Raw genomic sequence first — 22,176 nt, forward strand, 5'->3', positions numbered from 1 at the left:
GCATTTCCCATTATAGTCATCCTTAGGTCACTGGTTCAATTCCGGCTAGAAGGAGGAGTTGATGTTTTACTAACACAACATTGTAAATCAACTATACTAGAATAAAAATTAAAAAAAAAAAACTTTATATATGGGAAAAAAAGCAATGAGAGTACTTCAAGCATCTGTGACTTTAAAATTTCACAATGAAATTTCTATATGAGTATCTTAGTTTGTAAGTAGATAACACAAACAACTAGGCATAGAATATCTACATAGACTCTGTTGTATCTATATTTTTTCTTTTATAGATCTAAATATAATTACCAAACAGTAGACCAATACAGAAATAACCATCATAATAAATGACTTTTGGCCTTTGACTTTCGTCATTTTAATAATTCTGATGTTAACATAGGACTATGGTGTAAGACATCATCTTTTTTCAGTTATGGAAAAATTCCCATATCTAAACACTAAAATTCTATGATTATTCAAATGTTAAAAAATAATAATCTGATAAGATTGACTCCATGATCAATTCTGGTCTTCTAGTTTGATGTCAAACTTCCAAAAACTAGTTGCTTTTCTGTGAGCTCAATAATTTTTACTTTTCCAGTGGAACTTTAAAATTTGGATAGTTTTGCAGTCACACTGATTGGAGATGCTGACTTTGCCACCAAGTTCACACACAACCGAAATAACTGTCTCAGTTTAAAGCACATTGCTATTTCCCAGTGATGCCATGAAAGTGTACAGTGATGACTGCCTAGTGAAAACCTAGCAGTTTAACACATCTCTAATTACGATTTTTCTCTATCACTGATGTTGTAATGCAGTCTCATAGTTAGCTACTATTCTCTTGAAGAGATGCGTTCAATTTGAAGCTTTATACACTTGGGGTAATAAAATTACATAAAATTAAAAATACATGTAATAATACAAATATATATATATATATTCAGGACTGAAATAGATATCCCATGAATGACAATAATGATCAATCATTAATTCATACTTGATTTTCCAGTTTCTTTGTGTAACTTAAAAAGCAATTACAGTTTTGGGATCTTAACGAGCTAGTACACCGCAACTCATTATAATTTCAACCTTTATATTTTTATCCTGATTTAAAGCAAAATAACACAGTAATAAGCAATAAGGCAATAATAAAGCAATAATAAGTAATAAGGTTTCGGAGTTTGAGAGCCCTGGTTTGGAGTCAAATTTACATCAATTACCAGCAATGGTGACATTGGGAAAGTTATATAACATACTTAGGGTATTTTTAGAAGGCTTTGTGTGTGCACAACTTCCCACCGCTACTCTTTCACACCCCCATGCCCTTGTGTTTGTCCACATTCTACCTTTCAACGAATCTGCTGTATGATCTGTCATTCACTCCAGAGATGAGATGTCTGACAACTCTTGAACTGTTGTCTATCCTTGGAGGATTCTCCTTTCAACAGGCATACATCTTTAGTTACAGTGGTAAAAACTCTTCCATGTCTTTCAGGCTTTAGCCAATGGAAGAGATACTTGTGTACATTTCTGTTGTTATACTATCATGGCTTTTCTTTAATGGCCCTTAGAAACAGACTAATGTACTAATGGCTACACTAGGTTGCGTAAGCCGGGTTTCAAAAAATATTATTCAAATAATTATTCAGTTCTTCAAAACAATTGCAGTTTTGAAAGGTTACTTCCTATCTGTTGTTCCTGGTCGTTCCTCCCTCGATCTGCTGCTTAGGAGTTAACTGTTTGGTCTTTTTTCAGTCATACTGAGACATACACTATGCTAGAGCATCATTTGATTCAAAGGATACACTTTCAAACTCTTCCAGGGCAGTATTCCCACCTGACTGGAGTGCACAAGTCCTTTAGCTTAATCTGCTTCAGAATTGACTTGTGAAAAAAAAAAAAAAGATACTTCATCAAATTCACAAGTAAATCATAATGAAAACATGAAAGGAAGGCAGTGCCTCCCCAGCTTTTGAGGAGCCTTTGAACTTGAGAAATTTTAAGAAAATCCTTGCACATTTTTGGATGGCTAACCTCAAACATTTCTGTGGATGAGTTCTAACATTCAATAGCCCAGAGTCAGAGCAGTTAAATCACACTTTCCATTTCACACACAATTAAAATAAATACCAACCTATCACATTCACTACATTATATTAAAATACATTGGACACACATAATTATTTTTCCTAATAAACTCAAATCTGACTCCCAAAATTTAATCGTTTTTGCAATTTATGTTTTTGAACTGTAGTTCACTTGATCTCTTTATATTTTATCTCCTCATGATATGAATGCAAAAGAAGGAAGGAAATCAGAAGGAGAATCATCAGAAGAAAAAGAAATAACTGAATAGATCATGGTGCAGCTGATTTGGTAGAACTGACACCAATCGTATTTATCTTAATACTCTGTGAGAGACATAAAGAAAGTCAGCACCCTGACTTAGAAAAGTGGGTAAGTAGAAAATCAGAATGACAACTGCCTGGTTCAGCGTCACGGTCCAAGTCAGGAAAGTTAACTTTTTAATAATTATTATTCAACATAATTTCCGGAAGGCATGATTAGACTTAGAGTCTAATTGAAAAAGAAAAATTACTCCAAATCTGTGTATATCGAGAATTTGCCTTTCTCCTTGTATACAAAGTAGATACTGTGCCCTATTCATCCAGGGAGGAGGTCCTTTCCCTCCACAGATGGTCCCGGGTGGAGGGGCAGCTGTCATGCTAACACCCCACCCTCTCTCCATCCATCCTCCCAGACGTCCCTTCCAGGAGGAGGAAAGACACATGACTGCTGAGTTTGAGTTACAGAGTTTATCATGCTTGGCTCAGCTTCTGCTTCAGTTTTGTGCACGGGAACCCACTTGCGTGCAGAGACCAGACATCTCCCTCTGCCCTCCATGCCCGAAATTCTACATTTGTCCTTTCTCGGCAATGTCTGTGACTGGAAGGCTGAATGCGCCTCCTTCTATTAGAAATCACGCTTGGCCCAGGTCTAAACCACGCCCACCAATAGACTCTGATCAATGATAAAGGTAAGGGCTTCCCTGGTGGTGCAGTAGTTAGGAATCCGCCAGCCAATGCAGGGGACACGGGTTCGAGCGCTGGTCCGGGAAGATCCCACATGCCACGGAGCAACAAAGCTCGTGTGCCACAACTACTGAGCCCACACATCACAACTACTGAGCCTGTGCTCTAGAGCCCACGAGCCACAACTACTGAGCCCATGTACCACAACTACTGAAGCCTACACTCCTAGAGCCTGTGCTCCGCAACAAGAGAAGCCACCGCAATGAGAAGCCCGCGCACCGCAATGAAGAGTAGCCCCTGCTCGCCACAATTAGAGAAAGCCCGCGCGCAGCAACAAAGACCCAATGCAGCCAAAAATAAATAAATAAATTAGTAATAATAATAATAAAGGTAATACTTTACTTTCAAACCATTTCTGAGACAATCTCTCCATTGGTTTTGAAATTGCGCAGAGAGCAGGGTTGTGATAATCTGATATATCTGCAACATTGCTGAGAGCAATCCCATAATGCTATCATGACAAGAGGTTGTCAAAATTCTCCTAAATGTTTTCAAAAGATGGGATCTCTCAGAATTTTCTATTAAAATTCAGTATCTTGTTTGTTGTCAAGGCATGAAGCTAAAACTTCCTTATCTTGGGAATATAAGTTAAACGAAAAGGAAAATTTAAATGAAAACGAACAGCCACAATTCAGAGTAGAACTACTTTAACTCAAAAAGATCCCAGCTACTGAGCCGCCTTATAACTGCATCGTAATTAATGTGGATGCATATGAACAGGTATCTGGATTCTTTTATAAGAGCAAAGAATGAACCTTACATCAATGATGCATTTACCTGAATTCTCTGCAAAGCTGATCTCAACTCTCTGCAAAGCTGATCTCAACTCTCCTATTATTCATGACTCTTATGTGTCCTAATCTCACATACTTCCTGTTTTCATAAATGTAATTTCTTCTTACACACATTAATTCTAGCATGGTTTGGGAGTACTTGTGGTAACTGCTGATACATGTATTCATATCCAGGGAGTAATACTTGCTCAACTATTCTTTAGTTTTCCCTTGTTAACAATATATTCATGCATAAGTTTATCAGAATTTCTTTTCTATGCAGGTCATCCTTCCATGGTTTTCTTCCCCCTTATTTTATATGTATTTTGTACTCTAAATACATGTTTTAGAGTCAAAATAAGATGTTCTACAGCATACGAAGGTGTGACATCCCAATGGGTGACTGAATACAAAGAAAATGCACAATCAAAATACAGGTGAGGAAAAACTAACCAGGCCAGCCAGATATCCAGTGACTGGACATTTGTCATGCAGAAGCTCTCATAGTAAAATTCTTATCGACATTGCATTAGATAAAACGGGAAAAATAAGATGTTCTAAGGACAGCTTGAACTCAGGTGCTCTGAGATTGAGCCCAGGTACTATGGATATAGACGTAATTAGGGAGTAACTGAAGAAAACAGTGAGTATGTAAACTATCATCATATAGATACTTCTGCAAAAAAGTACAAAAGTCAACCAAAAGTGTCAGGCTATGACTATGGAAGAAGAGGTAGAAAATTTGACAAGACCAAAGCATAGATGGCATGAAAAACTAAAATGTAATTTACAAGATAAGGGGATGCTAAAAATAACTGGAAAAAAAACACAAGAAATTCAAAATGTAAGTTAAAAGACTGAAATTTATTATTAGGAGATAAGTAAAAATGTTCTTGTTCTGTATAGATTTAAATTACTGCACACATGCCAACTGACTTGCCTTTATCTATGCTTCCTACTTAATGGGAATCTATTACTGATTCAATGAAATAACAAAGCCAAAAGAAAGCTCTTCATTTTTATGCTAGTGAAGAAGTAAGCAGTGAGACAAATAAAAGTGCTCTCTGGATTGGGATTTCTGAAGTAATCCATGTTCTAAATATTCCTCACAGTGGACTAGACTGTGCACTAAGCATGTCAAAGCACCTAGACCCATGAACATTTTTGAGAATATGAAGAGGTAAAGAGCATGGGCATATACACAGAGAGTCACCTATCATGCAGAACAGTGTAGTAAGAACCACGATGATGTGTTTTGGAATAACGATCAAGTTCAGGAAAATTGCAAGATGGTATTCCCGGATATTTTCCACTGCAAAATCCTAAAGCAAAGAAAAATAACGTCCTCTCTCCTGGCACTCTGAGCCAGTAGTTGGAATTGGCAGACTGCAAATGCAAAGTTTCTTAGAACTGTTACGTTTGATTATAAAAGTCACATACATTTTGCATTCTCTTCCATAGATTCTGTCAATATAAACGAGCCATGGTCAATTACCTGCAGCCTCCTTAAATTGATAACACTGGAATCTGTGTCCAGCTGCTTTTACAATTTGAAGGACAGAGTTACATACTCCTGTAATTATCTATGCCTGCATTGTGGGAAGCATAACCGAGGTCAAAAGCACAGGACTTTATAAACAGCGGGATCCCTGTAAGACTTTCTTTGGCTTCCGGTTTCCTGCAGGTGGCACGCTGACAAAATCAGAGGCATCATCTCATCTCGCTTCCTGCATTACTGAGAGTCAGAAACTGGGCTAACCAAGTAAATGACCATTCCTGGGATCTCACACTTAACATGCTGCTGGCATGCTTCTCCAATCTTCTGTTAAGACCGTCTGTTTGTTTGAGTTCTCTTCTTGGTATCATTTTACTAGCATCTGTCCTATTACATACCCAGCCTCAGGAAGTAAGAATATGGTCACACACCATGTTTTAGCCATATTTTTCTTTCCTAACATTTAGGAAAATACCCTCCAATACTATAAATTTAGTAGCTCTGATAAAATTTTCAAAATGTTTTTCTTTCCATTTTTCCATCTTCTTCTCCATTATTGCCTAAGAATATCTTTTCTCAAAAGGTGGTAGTGGCATTAAAAATATACTCTCTGTGGAGAACAGTAACATCAGCTTTCTTTTGACTTCCATGATTTTCTGCACTGTTTTCATCTGCAAATATTTCCACTTGAATACGCATGAAAAGATTAGCAATGTCGGGGTGGAGTGGATGGAAATTATGCTCTGAGCATATTTATTATGCCAACAATGCAATTTAATGCATCTTTGAGGGTGTGCAATTAGGTATGAAAATTTCTCATAACTAGAAACGTTCTTGGTAGTGGGAATCACCGTAGATAATTTCAGGTGACATGGGAATAATTTTGCTAGATAGAAGGTGTAGTCCAATATATGAAGCATTCAGCTTAGGGGAAAATGGATTTTTTCTTCACATTAATTCTTCGCTTAACACTATTGGGAAATGCAAATTCACATAAAACCTAAGGAGCAGACCAGTAATTTTTTTATATTTTAAAAATCCCTATCAAACTACCACTGGCATTTTTCACAGAACTAGAACAAAAAATTTCACAATTTGTATGGAAACACAAAAGACCCCGAATAGCCAAAGCAATCTTGAGAACGAAAAATGGAGCTGGAGGAATCAGGCTCCCTGACTTCAGACTATACTACAAAGCTACAGTAATCAAGACAGTATGGTACTGGCACAAATACAGAAAGATAGATCAATGGAACAGGATAGAAAGCCCAGAGATAAACCCACGCACATATGGTCACCTTATCTTTGATAAAGGAGGCAGGAATGTACAATGGAGAAAGGACAGCCTCTTCAATAAGTGGTGCTGGGAAAACTGGACAGGTACATGTAGAACTATGAGATTAGATCACTCCCTAACACCATACACAAAAATAAGCTCAAAATGGATTAAAGACCTAAATGTAAGGCCAGAAACTATCAAACTCTTAGAGGAAAACATAGGCAGGACACTCTATGACATAAATCACAGCAAGATCCTTTTTGACCCACCTCCTAGAGAAATGGAAATAAAAACAAAAATAAACAAATGGGACCTAATGAAACTTCAAAGCTTTTGCACAGCAAAGGAAACCATAAACAAGACCAAAAGACAACCCTCAGAATGGGAGAAAATAGTTGCAAATCAAGCAACTGACAAAGGATTAATCTCTAAAATTTATAAGCAGCTCATGCAGCTTAATAACAAAAAAACAAACAAGCCAATCCAAAAATGGGCAGAAGACCTAAATAGACATTTCTCCAAAGAAGATATATTGCTAAGAGACACATGAAAGTATGCTCAACATCACTAATCATTAGAGAAATGCAAATCAAAACTACAATGAGATATCATGTCACACCAGTCAGAATGGCCATCATCAAAAAATCTAGAAACAATAAATGCTGGAGAGGGTGTGGAGAAAAGGGAAGCCTCTTGCACTGCTGGTGGGAATGTAAATTGATACAGCCACTGTGGAGAATAGTATGGAAGTTCCTTAAAAAACTACAAATAGAACTACCATATGACCCAGCAATCCCACTACTGGGCATATACCCTGAGAAAACCATAATTTAAAAAGAGTCATGTACCAAAATGTTCAATGCAGCTCTATTTACAATAGCCCGGAGATGGAAACAACCTAAGTGTCCATCATCGGATGAATGGATAAAGAAGATGTGGCACATATATACAATGGAATATTACTCAGCCATAAAAAGAAACGAAATTGAGTTATTTGTAATGAGGTGGATAGACCTAGAGTCTGTCATACGGAGTGAAGTGAGTCAGAAAGAGAGAGACAAATACCGTATGCTAACACATATATATGGAATTTAAGAAAAAAAAATGTCATGAAGAGCCTAGGGGTAAAACAGGAATAAAGACACAGACCTACTAGAGAATGGACTTGAGGATATGGGGAGGGGGAAGGGTAAGCTGTGACAAAGTGAGAGAGAAGCATGGACATATATACACTACCAAACGTAAGGTAGATAGCTAGTGGGAAGCAGCCGCATAGCACAGGGAGATCAGCTCGGTGCTTTGTGACCACCTAGAGGGGTGGGATAGGGAGGGTGGGAGGGAGGGAGACGCAAGATGGAAGAGATATGGGAACATATGTGTATATATAACTGATTCATTTTGTTGTAAAGCAGAACTAACACACCATTGTAAAGCAGTTATACTCCAATAAAGATGTTAAAAAAAAACCAAACAAACAAATTTATAAAGATACAATACGGCAACTAAAAAGTAGTCCTCCAAACCACAATATACTGATTTGTTTTTCCCTAATGGGTTAATTATTTTTGCACAAGGAGATTTACGTAATGTACATTACTGGTTTAATTTAGATTTCTAGTCCTGGTTTCATTTATGCCCTTTATCTTCTCCGATTTTCTTTCTCTCACACCAATGATTCTAAAGGAAGATGAGCTGCAAAAGTCAATATACTCTATTAGCTGGATAGATTTAACAAATATGCATGACAACGCCACAATTTCAAATTCTGCCCACATTCTATGTTCTTGGCATACTTTTGGCATAGCATATGCTAATAAGAAAACCATAACAGACAAGAAAAAAAAGTACATTAAGCAATGTTAGGATTAGACAGGGGTGGACAGAGAGAGGAAGGCTTTCAGCCAACTGTAGGTAATATTCTTCTTGTTTCCATTCAGACTACAATTTTTAGCTACAATTCAGTAAAAACTGAGCCCACTGTCAACTGACAAGCCACAAGCAATTCCTAAGTGATGGGAAACTGAGCAACCAAGCATTACCTTTAGATTATGGATGCACTCATGTTAGGCACTTTCTAAGAAAATGTAACAACAATGGCACTGATAAGGCCGAGGTGAGAATGCAGTCGGTCGAAGGCATGCACGTGTAGACAGTTCTGACAGCACTAATTACCAGAGAAAAACATGAGCTTCATAATGTACGTGATCAACACAAAGTTACAGATGTCATCTGAAAGCACTTCGGTTTAAATGGAGATCATACCGCCAACTTAATTATGAAAATAGATATTAAGTTTTTGAGAGTCGACAGTGACTCTTTTGGAATTTTAAAGGTTACTTCAATTTAAATAAAAAGTATTTAAGATTATGTTGGTTAGTTATCTTATATATAGTAGTGTATATATCCCAAAATCCTAATTTATCCGCCCCCCCACCTTTCCCCTTTGGTAACCATCAAGTTTCTTTAGGGAAAAGAATCTGAAAAAGAATACACACACACACACACACACACACACACACACACACACACACACTATATACATATATACACATACATATAACTGAATCACTTTGCTGTACATCTGAAACTAACACAACATTGTAAATCAACTATACTTCAATAAAAAAACAAAAACCAAAATATATATATGATTGTAGAGTATAAACAGCTTCTATAAAATTAATAGGGCAAAGGTTTTCACTGTGTATCTCACCATGATATACATCAAACATATGAATCAAAAGAGACAAAAGAAAAACCGCTCTGCACAGAGGTGAGCTGACACTCACTTTGCGTGGCGGATATCTGGCAGGGACCTCTCTAGAGCAATGTTGTTGCTGACAAAAATATTGAAACCATTTTCCCTGTAAGCTGACTCATCGTGGTCCTCTTCAGTGAGGGGGTAAGGTTTCCCATGTTCACCTTTCCCTAGCAGGAGAAGAGAAAAAGGGATTACTGTCTGCGTCAAAACCATTTCATCTTCTAGAACAGATAATAAGACATGAATGCGTGTGTTTCTTTAGTTGCCTGTTACTATGCTCCAAAAACAGCTCTAGCAGCAAGATTTTATTATATTATTTTATTTCATTTAGAGAGACACTCATGCTAAAAAGCAAGCGACACAGAAGTAAAAAGTATAATCTTATCTCTCAGAGAAAACCACTGCTAAGAGTTTACGTGTATGTTTGCTAACATCTGTATACAGGTTCTAATATACATACTGCCTTATAATTTGACTTTCTCCAACATAACTGTATAAAAGTCATCACTTCACTGAGTTCTGCTAGTTGATATTATTTCATTGCATCCCAATTTACACTATGCTGCTGAAGATATATTTTAAAATTATTTCCAATTTTACATATTATAAACAACGTTAAAATAAACATATTTGCTTAATATTCCTAGTTAGGTATACTTGGAAGTGGTGGCGGGGTGTAAATTTTATTTTACAAATAAAATTCCCAGACTACCTTTAGAGTGAGTAGATAGTTTTCACACGTCCCCAGAAGCATTAGATACTATTTGGAAATTTACTGGTAAAAATACATATTAGTCACACACTTGCCTTCTCTTGACTAATAATAAAATTAATTTTTCATACACCTATCATTTGTATTTCTTACACTGTAAAATGATTGTTCGGAGATTTTAAAAAACAGTTTAAGAACAATTTACATATTATGTTTGCTAAAGCTTTCTTAATTACGTACATTGTAAATATTTTGTAGGTTTTCTTAATTTAAATCTAATTTAAGGCTTCTGTTTTCTGGTTCTGCAGGTAAGGAGTTGGAAGTTTCCACTCTGTCTTGACAACCAGTACAAAGTTGAACACACTGAAAAAAACCAACAGCTCTTCTTGGATCCAGAAGAGAGGAGAGGACACGGGGCAACAGAGACAGACGGCGGAGTACAGGAGCTAAGGCTTACCAGAGTAGGGGCTCATGAGTACAAACACCAGGAACCAGTGCCAGGGTAGGAAAACCTGAACTATAATTGACAAATTGCTGGGAGCTCTGAGCAGACAAGTCGGAGAAGTAAAAACCTTCTAGAAGAACCAGTCATAGAGAGGCTCCAATTTTATTGAGATTTATCTCTGGGAGCTCAACCAAGTTCCCAGAGTAAGTACTGAAGAAAAATTCCCTTGAGCTCCTGGCAGGAGGAGGAGAGAAGGAACCATTGTGAAATACGTCAGAGCACCCTGGTGTTCTCAGTAAGGCCTGCCCTCAGGGGAAACTAGTTAACCAGAGCCCCACCTGCTCTGGTGTATCCTGTGGAGCCGAACTGACCCAAGAGAAGGGAAATTCCTGACTCTAGCCGCCTCTAACCATTCTGACCAGGTGCGGAGAAAAATCCTGAGAAACTGCTGAAAAATTCACAGTTCAGAAGCCCAGGGTCACCAGAAGTCTGAGGTCTAATCACGAAACTGTGGGCACTGCCCTCCCACCACACCTCTACACCACATCATGAAAGGCTTATTTCCAGAAATTTCTTTCATCTGGTTCATCATATCCAGCTATCAAGGAAAAAATCACAAGGCATGCCAAAAGGCAAAATCACAACTCGAAGAGACGGGAGAGATGGAGAAAGCAACAGAAACAGACACAGCAGGGATGTAAGAATTATCAGACTGGGAATTTTAAATAACTCTGGTTAATATACTAAGGGTCCTAACAGAAGAGTAGAGAACGTGCAAGAACAGATGGGCAAGGTCAGCAGGGAGATGGAAATCCTAAAAAAGAACCAAAAATAGATGATAAAAAAACACCTTAAAAGAAATGAAGAATACTTCTGATGGGTTTATGAGTAGAGGTGGATACAGATGAGCAAAGATTCTCAGAGCCAGAGGATTTATCCATAGAATCTTCAAAATTCAAAGAGCAAATAGAACAAAAACTTAAGAAAGTAGAGCGGAATATCCAAGGGCATGGGATAACTACAAAAGATGTAACATATACATAATGGGAACAACAGAAGGAGAAGAGAGGAAGGAACAGACTCTTTGAAAAAACATTGACAGAAAAATTTCCCCAAATGAGGAAACCACAAATCCAAGGCCCCAAACCACAGATCCAAGAAGCTCAGAGAACACAATGCAGGACAAATTACCAAAACACTACACAGAGGCATATCATTTTCAAACGGCAGAAAATCAAAGATAAAGAAAAAATCTCAAAAGAAAACAGAGGAAAAACTCCTTACCTACAGAGGAACAAAGATAAGAATTATATCCAACTTCTCTTCAGAAGCCATGTAAGCAAGAAGAGAGTGGAGTGAAAGAGTTAAAGAATTGAGAGAAAAAACCTCCCCGCACAGAACTCCGTACCCTGTGAAACTAACCTGCAAAACTGAAGGAGAAGTAAGGTCATCTCAGACAAACAAAAATTGACGGAATTTGTTCCTATTAGACCTGCCTTGTGAGAAATGTTTAAAAAAAAGTTCTTTAAAAAGAAGTAAATGATATAGGTCAGAAACCTGGATCTACATAAAGGAAGAGCACTGAAGGAAGCATAAGGGAAGATAAAATAAAAACTAACACCCTGAGAGAGGACCTTCAAGATGGCGGAAGAGTAAGAGTGGAGATCACCTTCCTCCCCACAGATACACCAGAAATACATCTACACGTGGAACAGCTCCTACAGAACACCTACTGGACGCTGGCAGAAGACCTCAGAACTCCCAAAAGGCAAGAAACTCCCCACGTACCTGGGCAGGGCAAAAGAAAAAAGAATAAACAGAGACAAAAGAACAGGGACGGTACCTGCACCAGTGGGAGGGAGCTGTGAGGGAGGAAACGCTTCCACACACTAGGAAGCCCCTTTGCGGGCAGAGACTGCGGGTGCAGAGGGGGAAGTTTCGGAGCCGCTGAGAAGAGCACAGCAACAGGGGTGCAGAGGGCAAAGCACAGAGAATCCCGCAGAGGATCAGTGCTGACCAGCACTCACCACCCCGAGAGGCTTGCCTGCTCACCCGCCAGGGTGGGCGGTGCTGGGAGCTGAGGCTCGGGCTTTGGTCGGAGCGCAGGGAGAGGACTGGGGTTGGCAGCATGAACACAGCCTGAAGGGGCTAGTGCACCTCAGCTAGCCGGGAGGGAGTCCGGGAAAATGTCTGGACCTGCCGAAGAGGCAAGAGACCACTGTTTCAGGGTGCACGAGGAGAGGGGATTCAGAGCACCACCTGAATGAGCTCCAGAGACGGGCGTGAGCCGCGGCGAAAAGCGCGGACCCCAGAGACGGGCATGAGACGCTAAGGCTGCTGCTGCCGCCACCAAGAAGCCTGTGTGCGAGCACAGGTCACTAACCACACCCCCCTCCCAGGAGCCTGTGCAGCTCGCCACTGCCAGGGTCCTGTGATCCAGGGACAACTTTCCCGGGAGAACACAAAGTGCACCTCAGGCTGGTGCAACGTCATGCTGCCCTCTGCCACCACAGGCTCACCCAGTGATCCGTACCCCTCCCTCCCCCTGGCCTGAGTGAGCCAGAGCCCCATAATCAGCTGCTCCTTTAACCCCATCCTGTATGAGTGAAGAACAGACGCCCTTAGGTGACCTACACACAGAGGTGGGGCGAAACCCAAAGCTGAACCCCAGGAGCTGTGTGAACAAAGAAGAGAAAGAGAAATCTCTCCCAGCAGCCTCAGGAGCAGCAGATTAAATCTCCACAATCAACTTGATGTACCCAGCAGTGTGGAATACCTGAATAGACAACAAATCATCCCAAAATTGAGGGGGTGGACTTTGGGAGCAACTGGGAGTAGACTGGGGGTTTGCTTTCTGCATCTAATTTGTTTCTGGTTTTATGTTTATCTTAGTTTACTTTTTAATGCTGGTTATCACTGCTGGATTTGTTTATTGGTGTGGTTGCTCTCTTCATTTTTTTAATTACTTTTTTAAACTTTATTTTAATATTTTATTTTAATAACTTTTTAATTTTATTTTATTTTTATTCCTCCTTGCTTTTTTTTCTCCCTTTTCTTCTGAGCTGTGTGGCTGACAGGGTCTTGATACTCCAGCCGTGTATCAGGCCTGAGCCTCTGAGGTGGGAGAACCGAGTTCACAACACTGGACAACCAGAGACCTCCTGACTCCACGTAATATCAAACGGTGGGAGCTCTCCCAGAGATTTCCATCTCAATGCTAACACCCAGCTCCAGTCAATGACCAGGAAGCTCCAGCACTGGACACCACATGCCAAACAACTAGCAATACAGGAACACAACCCCACCACTAGCAGACAGGCTGCCTAAAATCATACTAACTTCACAGACACCCCAAAAAAACACCACCAGACGTGGTCCTTCCCACCAGAAAGACAAAATCCAGCCTCATCCACCAGAAAAAAGGCACCAGTCCCCTCCACCAGGAAGCCTGCACAACCCACTGAACCAACCATACACACTGTGGGTGGACATCAAAAACAATGGGACTATGAACCTGCAGCCTGCAAAAAGGAAACCCCCAAAACAGTAAGTTAAGCAAAATGAGAAGACAGAGAAACACACAGCAGATGAAGGAGCAAGGTAAAAACCCACCAGACCTAACAAATGAAGAGGAAATAAGCAGTCTACCTGAAAAAGAATTCAGAGTAATGATAGTAAAGATGATCCAAAATCTCATAAAGAGAAGGGAGAAAATACAAGAAACGTTTAACAAGGACCTAGAAGAACTAAAGAGCAAACAAACAATGATGAAAAACGCAATAAATGAAATTTAAAATCCTCTAGAAGGAATCAATAACATAATAACTGAGGCAGAAGAACGGATAAGTGACCTGGAAGATAAAATAATGGAAATAACTACTACAGAGCACAATAAAGAAAAAAAGAATGAAAAGAATTGAGGACAGTCGCAGAGACCTCTGGGACAACATTAATTGCACCAACATTCAAATTATAAGGCTCCCAGAAGAAGAAGAGAAAAAGAAAGGGACTGAGAAAATATTTGAAGAGATTATAGTTGAAAACTTCCCCAATATGGGAAACGAAATAATCAACTCCAGGAAGCACAGAGTCCCATACAGGATAAATCCAAGGAGAAATGGGACAAGACACATATTAATCAAACTATCAAAAATTAAATACAAAGAAAAAATATTAAAAACAGCAAGGGAAAAACAACAAATAACATACAAGGGAATCCCCATAAGGTTAACAGCTGATCTTTCAGCAGAAACTCTGCAAGCCAGAAGGGAGTGGCAGGACATATTTAAAGTGATGAAAGGGAAAAACCTACAACCAAGATTACTCTACCCAGCAAGGATCTCATTCAGTTTTCACACAGAAATTAAAACCTTTACAGACAAGCAAAAGGTAAGACAATTTGGCACCACCAAACCAGCTTTACAACAAATGCTAAAGGAACTTCTCTAGGCAAGAGACATAAGAGAAGGAAAAGACCTACAATAATAAACCCAAAACAATTAAGAAAATGGTAACAGGAACATACATATCAATACTTACTTAAATGTAAATGGATTAAATGCTCCAACCAAAAAACAGAGACTGGCTGAATGGATACAAAAACAAGACCTGTATATATGCTGTCTACAAGAGACCCACTTCAGACCTAGGGACACATACAGACTGAGGGTGAGGGGATGGGAAAAGATATTCCATGCAAATGGAAATCAAAAGAAAGCTGGAGTAGCAAGTCTCATATCAGACAAAATAGACTTTAAAATAAAGAATGTTACAAGAAACAAAGAAGGACACTACATAATGATCAAGGGATCAATCCAAGAAGAAGATATAACAATTGTAAATATTTATGCACCCCAATATAGGAGCATCTCAATACATAAGGCAAATGCTAGCAGCCATAAAAGGGGAAATCGACAGGAACACAATAATAGTAGGGGACTTTAACACCCCACTTTCACCAATGGATAGATCATCCAAAATGAAAATAAATAAGGAAACACAAGCTTTAAATGACACATTAAACAAGATGGACTTAATTGGTATTTATAGGACATTCCATCGAAAAACAACAGAATACGTTTCTTCTCAAGTGCTCGTGGAACATTCTCCAGGATAGATCATATCTTGGGTCACAAATCAAGCTTTGGTAAATTTAAGAAAATTGAAATCTCATAAACAACCTAACCTTACACCTAAAGCAATTAGAAAAGGAAGAACAAAAAACCGCCCCAAAGTTAGCCAAAGGAAACAAATCATAAAGATCAGAGCAGAAGTAAATGAAAAAGAAGTGAAGGAAACAATAGCAAAGATTAATAAAACTAAATACTCGTTCTTTGAGAAGAAAAAATTGATATGCCATTAGCCAGACTCATCAAGAAAAAAAGGCAGAAGACTCAAATCAACAGAATTAGAATTGAAAAAGGACAAGTAACAACTGATACTGCAGAAATACAAAGGATCATGAGAGATTACTACAAGCAACTATACGCCAATAATCTGGACAACTGGAAGATATGGACAGATTCTTAGAAAAGCATAACCTTCTGAGAATGACCAGGAAGTAATAGAAAATATAAACATACCAATCACAAGCACTGAAATTGAAGCTGTGATTAAAAATGTTCAAAGAAACAAAAGGATCAGATGGCTTCACAGGTGAATTCTATGAAACATTTAGAGAAGAGCTAACACCTATCCTCCTCAAACTCTTCCAAAACATAGCAGGAGAACACTCCCAAACTCATTCTACCAGGCCACCATCACCCTGATACCAAAGTCAGACAAAGATGTCACAAAGAAAGAAAACTACAGGCCAATATCACAGATGAACATTAATGCAAAAATCCTCAACACAGTACTAGCAAACAGAATCCAACAGCATGTTAACAGGATCATACATCATGATCAAGTGGGGTTTACCCCAGGGATGCAAGGATTCTTCAATATATGCAAATCAATCAATGTGATAAACCGTATTAACAAATTGAAGGAGAAAAACCATATGATCATCTCAATAGATGCAGAGAAAGCTTTCGACACGATTCAACACCCATTTATGATAAAAACTCTCCCAAAAGTAGGCACAGACGGAACTTACCTCAACATAATAAAGGCCATATATGACAAACCACAGCCAACATCGTTCTCAATGGTGAAAAACTGAAACACTTTCACTAAGATCAGGAACAAGACAAGGTTGCCCACTCTCAGCACTATTATTCAACATAGTTTTGGAATTTTTAGCCACAGCAATCAGAGAAGAGAAAGAAATAAAAGGAATCCAAATTGGAAAAGAAGAAGTAAAACTGTCACTGTTTGCAGATGACAAGATACTATACATACAGAATCCTAAAGATGCTACCAGAAAACTACTAGAGCTAATCAATGAATTTGGTAAAGTAGCAGGATACAAAATTAATGCACAGAAATCTCTTGCATTCCTATACACTAATGATGAAAAATCTGAAAGAGAAATTAAGGAAACACTCCCATTTACTACCGCAACAAAAAGAACAAAATACCTAGGAATAAACCTACCTAAGGAGACAGAAGACCTGTATGCAGAAAACTATAAGACACTGATGAAATAAATCAAAGATGACACGAACAGATGGAAAAATATACCATGTTCTTGGATTGGAAGAATCAACACAGTGAAACTGCCTATACTACCCTAAGCAATCTACAGGTTCAATGCCATCCCTGTCACACTACCAATGGCATTTTTCATAGAAATAGAACAAAAATTTTCACAATTTGTATGGAAACACAAAAAACCTGAACAGCTAAAGAAATCTTGAGAAAGAAAAATGGAGCTGGAGGAATCAGGTTCCCTGACTTCAGACTATATTACAAAGCTACAGTAATCAAAACAGTATGCTACTGGCACAAAAAAAGAAATATAGATCAATGGAACATGATAGAAAGCCCAGAGATAAACCCAGGCACATATGGTCACCTTATCTTTGAAAAAGGAGGCAAGAATGTACAGTGGAGAAAAGACAGCCTCTTCAATTAGTGATGCTGGGAAAACTGGAGAGTTACATGTAAAAGAATTAAATTACAACACTCCCTAACACCATACAAAAAAATAAACTGAAAATGGATTAAAGACCTAAATGTAAGGCCAGACACTATAAAACTCTTAGAGGAAAACATAGGGCGACCATGCTATGACATAAATCACAGCAAGATCCTTTTTGACCCACCTCCTAGAGAAATGGAAATAAAAGCAAAAATAAACAAATGGGACCTAATGAAACTTAAAAGTTTTTGCACAGCAAAGGGAACCATAAACAAGATGAAAAGGCAACCCTCAGAATGGGAGCAAATATTTGCAAACAAAGCAACTGACAAAGGATTAATCTCCAAAATATATAAGCAGCTCATGCAGCTCAATATCAAAAACAAACAACCCAATCCAAAAATAGGCAGAAGACCTAAATAGACATTTCTCCAAAGAAGATATAACAGACTGCCAACAGACACATGAAAGGATGCCCAACATCACTAATCATTAGAGAAATGCAAATCAAAACTACCGTGAGGTATCACCTCACACCGGTCAGAATGGCCATAATCAAAAAATCTACAAACAATAAATGTTGGAGAGGGTGTGGAGAAAAGGGAACCCTCTTGCACTGCTGGTGGGAATGTAAATTGATACAGCCACTATGGAGAACAGTATGGAGGTTCTTTAAATCCTAAAAATAGAACTACCATATGACTCAGCAATCCCACTACTGGGCATACACCCTGAGAAAACCATAATTCAAAGAGAGTCATGTACCGCTATGTTCATTGCAGCACTATTTACCCTAGCCAGGACATGGAAGTAACCTAAGCGTCCATCGACAGGTGAATGGATAAAGAAGATGTGGCACATATATACAATGGAATATTACTCAGGCATAAAAGGAAATGAAATTGAGTTATTTGTAGTGAGGTGGATGGACCCAGAGTCTGTCATACAGAGTGAAGTAAGTCAGAAAGAGAAAAACAAATACCGTATGCTAACACATATATATGGAATCTAAGAAAAAACTGTTTCTGAAGACCCTAGAGGCAAGACAGGAATAAAGACACAGACGTAGAGAATGGAGTTGAGGACATGGGGAGGGGAAAGGTTAAGCTGGGACGAAGTGAGAGAGTGGCATGGACATATATACACTACCAAATGTAAAATAGATAGGTAGTGGGAAGCAGCCAGCTGCATAGCACAGGGAGATCAGCTCGGTGCCTTGTGACAACCTAGATGGGTGGGATAGGGAAGGTGGGCTGAGACGCAAGAGGGAGGGGATTGGGGATATATGTATACATATAGCTTTTTCACTTTGTTATACAGCAGAAACTAACACACCATTGTAAAGCAATTATACTCCAATAAAGATGTTAGAAAAAAATTAATGTTCTTATTTCAAAAAGAAAAACTAACACTTTTTAATTTTTCTTATTCTTAATATATCAGTTTGTTCAATGTATAAAATCAACAATGTAATAGATTATATATGCTTATGTATAATTATATTATTTCTCTATATATTACATATATACACACAGTCATGTATGCTTATGTAGTATTTGTGTATATATATTTTATATATATATATGTACACACACTCATGTATGCTTATAAAAAAGTGGAATGGATGAAAGCAATGACAGATGAGATAGGAGGAAGGAATTACTATTTAGGATCATTTTGTTATTTCAAGGTACTCACACTACCTGTGAAGTGCTATAGTGCTATTTAAAAATAGACTTGGATTAGCTGTAAATGCATATTGCAAACTCTAGGGCAACCACTACAAAAAAGTAAAAAAGAAAAAAAAAGCGTAACTGATATGCTAAGACGTGGAGAAAAACAAAATCATATAAAAACCTAAGTGGAGATATGCTAAGACGTGGAGAAAAACAAAATCATATAAAAACCTCAGTTTAATGCACAAAAGACAAAAAAAAGTGGAAGATAGACATGGAACAAGGATGACAAATAGAAAACAGTAATGAATAAGGTAGAGATTAATCAAAACTATATCAACAATCACTTTGAATGTCAATGGCCTAATTGCACCAATTAAAAGAGACTTAGAGTAGATCAAAATAAATCTAATATAAGATTTTTTCCACCCAGATTATTTTACTTTTTTTCATAGTTTCTTATTATGCATTATATTTATAAAGTAAATCCTTTCCTACTCCACTATTATTTTTAAAATTCATTCATGAATTCAGAGTTTTACTAACATTTTGTTTTGTTTTATTCATTAAAATTTTTGAACCATCTGGAACATGTTCTGGTGTGAGAAGTGAGAAAAGAATCACCTTTATTTTTAAACACACAGATAGGTGCTGTAGGAATGACATTTAATGAGTAATTTGTCATTTTCTTTCCTGCTTTAAAATGCCACATACAAAAGTAAAAATAGAGTTACCATATGATCCAGCAATCCTACTCCTGGGCATATATCTAGAACAGATGAAAACTCTAATTCAAAAAGATAGCCATCCCGATATTCATAGCAGCACTGTTTATAATAGCCAAGACATGGAAGCAACCTAAATGCCCATCAGCAGATGAATGGATAAAGAAGATGTGGTAAATATATAGAATGGAATATTACTCAGCCATAAAAAGAAACGAAATAATGCCATTTGAAGCAACATGGATGGCCCTAGAGGTTATCATACAAAATGAAGTTAGAAAAAGGCAAATATAAAATGATATCACTTATATGTAGAATCTAAAATATGACACAAATGAACTTATTTACAAAACAGACACAGACTCACAGACATAGAAAACAAATTTACGGTTACCAAAGTGGGAAAGAGGGTGGGGGAGGGATAAATTAGGAGTTTGGGATTAACATATACACACCACTGTATATAAAATAGATAAGCAACAAGGATTTACTGTATTGCATAGGGAACTATACTCAGTATCTTGCAATAACCTAGAATGGAAAAGAATCTGAAAAATAATATATATATTTCAGTAATACCTCAAATAGAAGTGAAAACATCTTTTTTTTAAAGCTTCTGGTTTCTGCCACAGTGGCATTAACCTCAGTAGAGCCAAGAGTTAAGATCAAACAGCTAGGGATTGATAAGGAATTTTATGCTCAAGAAGGAGACTAAAAATCTCTTCAATTTTAAGGGAGAGAAACAAACATTTTTAAGTGTTTCACTTTTGGCATCAAAAAAAAATCAATACTGAGTCTTGTCTGATTTTGTTTTGATTTCTTAGGAGAAAATGTCACTTGCTTTTACAAACTAAATGGTAAGTAAATGAGTCCGTGAGAAATTTCATTTGTATACCAGCTAATTCTTGAGCATCCACTAAGTACAAAGTACGATGTTAAAAAATTTTATATACATTTTTTGATGCAACACTGTGAAATAAACATAGTTTTACCCATGTTACATGTAAGTTAACAAAAGAGACACTGGTATTTTCAATGAACATTGCCACAATTAGCCATTAGCCATCTAACCTGGGGAAACTTTTTTTTTAAAATAAATTTATATATTTTATTTTATTTATTTTTGGCTGCATTGGGTCTTCGCTGCTGTGTGCAGGCTTTCTCTAGTTGTGGCGAGCGGGGGCTACTCTTTGTTGTGGTGCACCGGCTTCTCAGTGCGGTGGCTTCTCTTGTTGCGGAGCACAGGCTCTAGGCACGCGGGCTTCAGTACCTGTGGCTCGCGGGCTCTAGAGCGCAGGCTCAGCAGTTGTGGTGCACGGGCCCAGCCGCTCCACGGCATGTGGGATCCTCCTGGACCAGGGCTCGAACCCGTGTCCTAACCTGGAGAAACTTTTAAAAGATCTAAGTCTCTCTCCCATGAGTGGTCAAACTAGCTAGAAAAGGTCTTTTGATCTTATATATTCTTTGGTGTTAACTGGACTTATAGGCCACTCCGTAAATCCTATTCAATAACAAAAAAAATCACAGTGCATAATAGTCTTCACTTTCTTTAACAAATTTTTATTTTTAAATTTAAATGCCCTAAGTGAAATGTAGGCACACACCTGAGGCTTCTTTTCTGTAATTTTTTGGTAGCTATTTTTAATGGTGAACTTTTAGATTCGGCCACTTTTAAGACTATAGGTAGGAAATGTTAAAGCTACACATTCACTCAAACATCTGTCAGTCAAAGGGAAAGTCATTTTCTTTGTATAACAATGTGGTCTTCAGATGATACATCTCAGGGGGCAAGGCTTTTCCAGTGAATGAGTGACTCTTTAGAGCTTTAAAGCAAAGCTTGTGGGTCACCAGTGAGGGCTTTCTAGAGACTTCTTCATGGCAGTTGTGAGGAAAAGTTTTAAAATTTTCTGTTCTCACGCACTGTCAGCAGTTTTTACTGCAAATGCTATCAACTCATCTGAAGTGTTAATATGCAGATCCTCAGGGTCTATGACATCTCATGTGGTGTGACATTTCTTTTGTAAAACAACAAAACAAAGGAAACAGCTCCAGTCAAAAAGCGTATGTTGAAAAATGACATTATTCAAAGATCTTTAATTTATTAGTCTACAGATTTACCTATTTATCTTTAAAAAAACTCTAATGTACCTTACTGTTATCACTGTAAATTCAGATTCCTTTACTTTAAATTAAA

At 37.9% G+C, this 22,176-nt stretch overlaps 1 protein-coding gene across 2 annotated transcripts in view; it reads right to left on the minus strand.

The window, feature by feature from the left end:
* Window positions 1–22,176, minus strand: part of GALNTL6 (polypeptide N-acetylgalactosaminyltransferase like 6) — a 1,143,433-nt gene that overhangs the window by 654,597 nt on the left and 466,660 nt on the right. For both annotated transcript variants that reach the window (XM_060013624.1, XM_060013625.1), the window contains one exon: window positions 9,429–9,567. In XM_060013624.1, the coding sequence (XP_059869607.1) occupies window positions 9,429–9,567 (139 nt within the window). The remainder of the gene's footprint in view (window positions 1–9,428; window positions 9,568–22,176) is intronic.

Source organism: Delphinus delphis, chromosome 6, assembly GCF_949987515.2.
Source record: "Delphinus delphis chromosome 6, mDelDel1.2, whole genome shotgun sequence".
In the NCBI taxonomy this organism is placed as follows: Eukaryota; Metazoa; Chordata; class Mammalia; order Artiodactyla; family Delphinidae; genus Delphinus; species Delphinus delphis.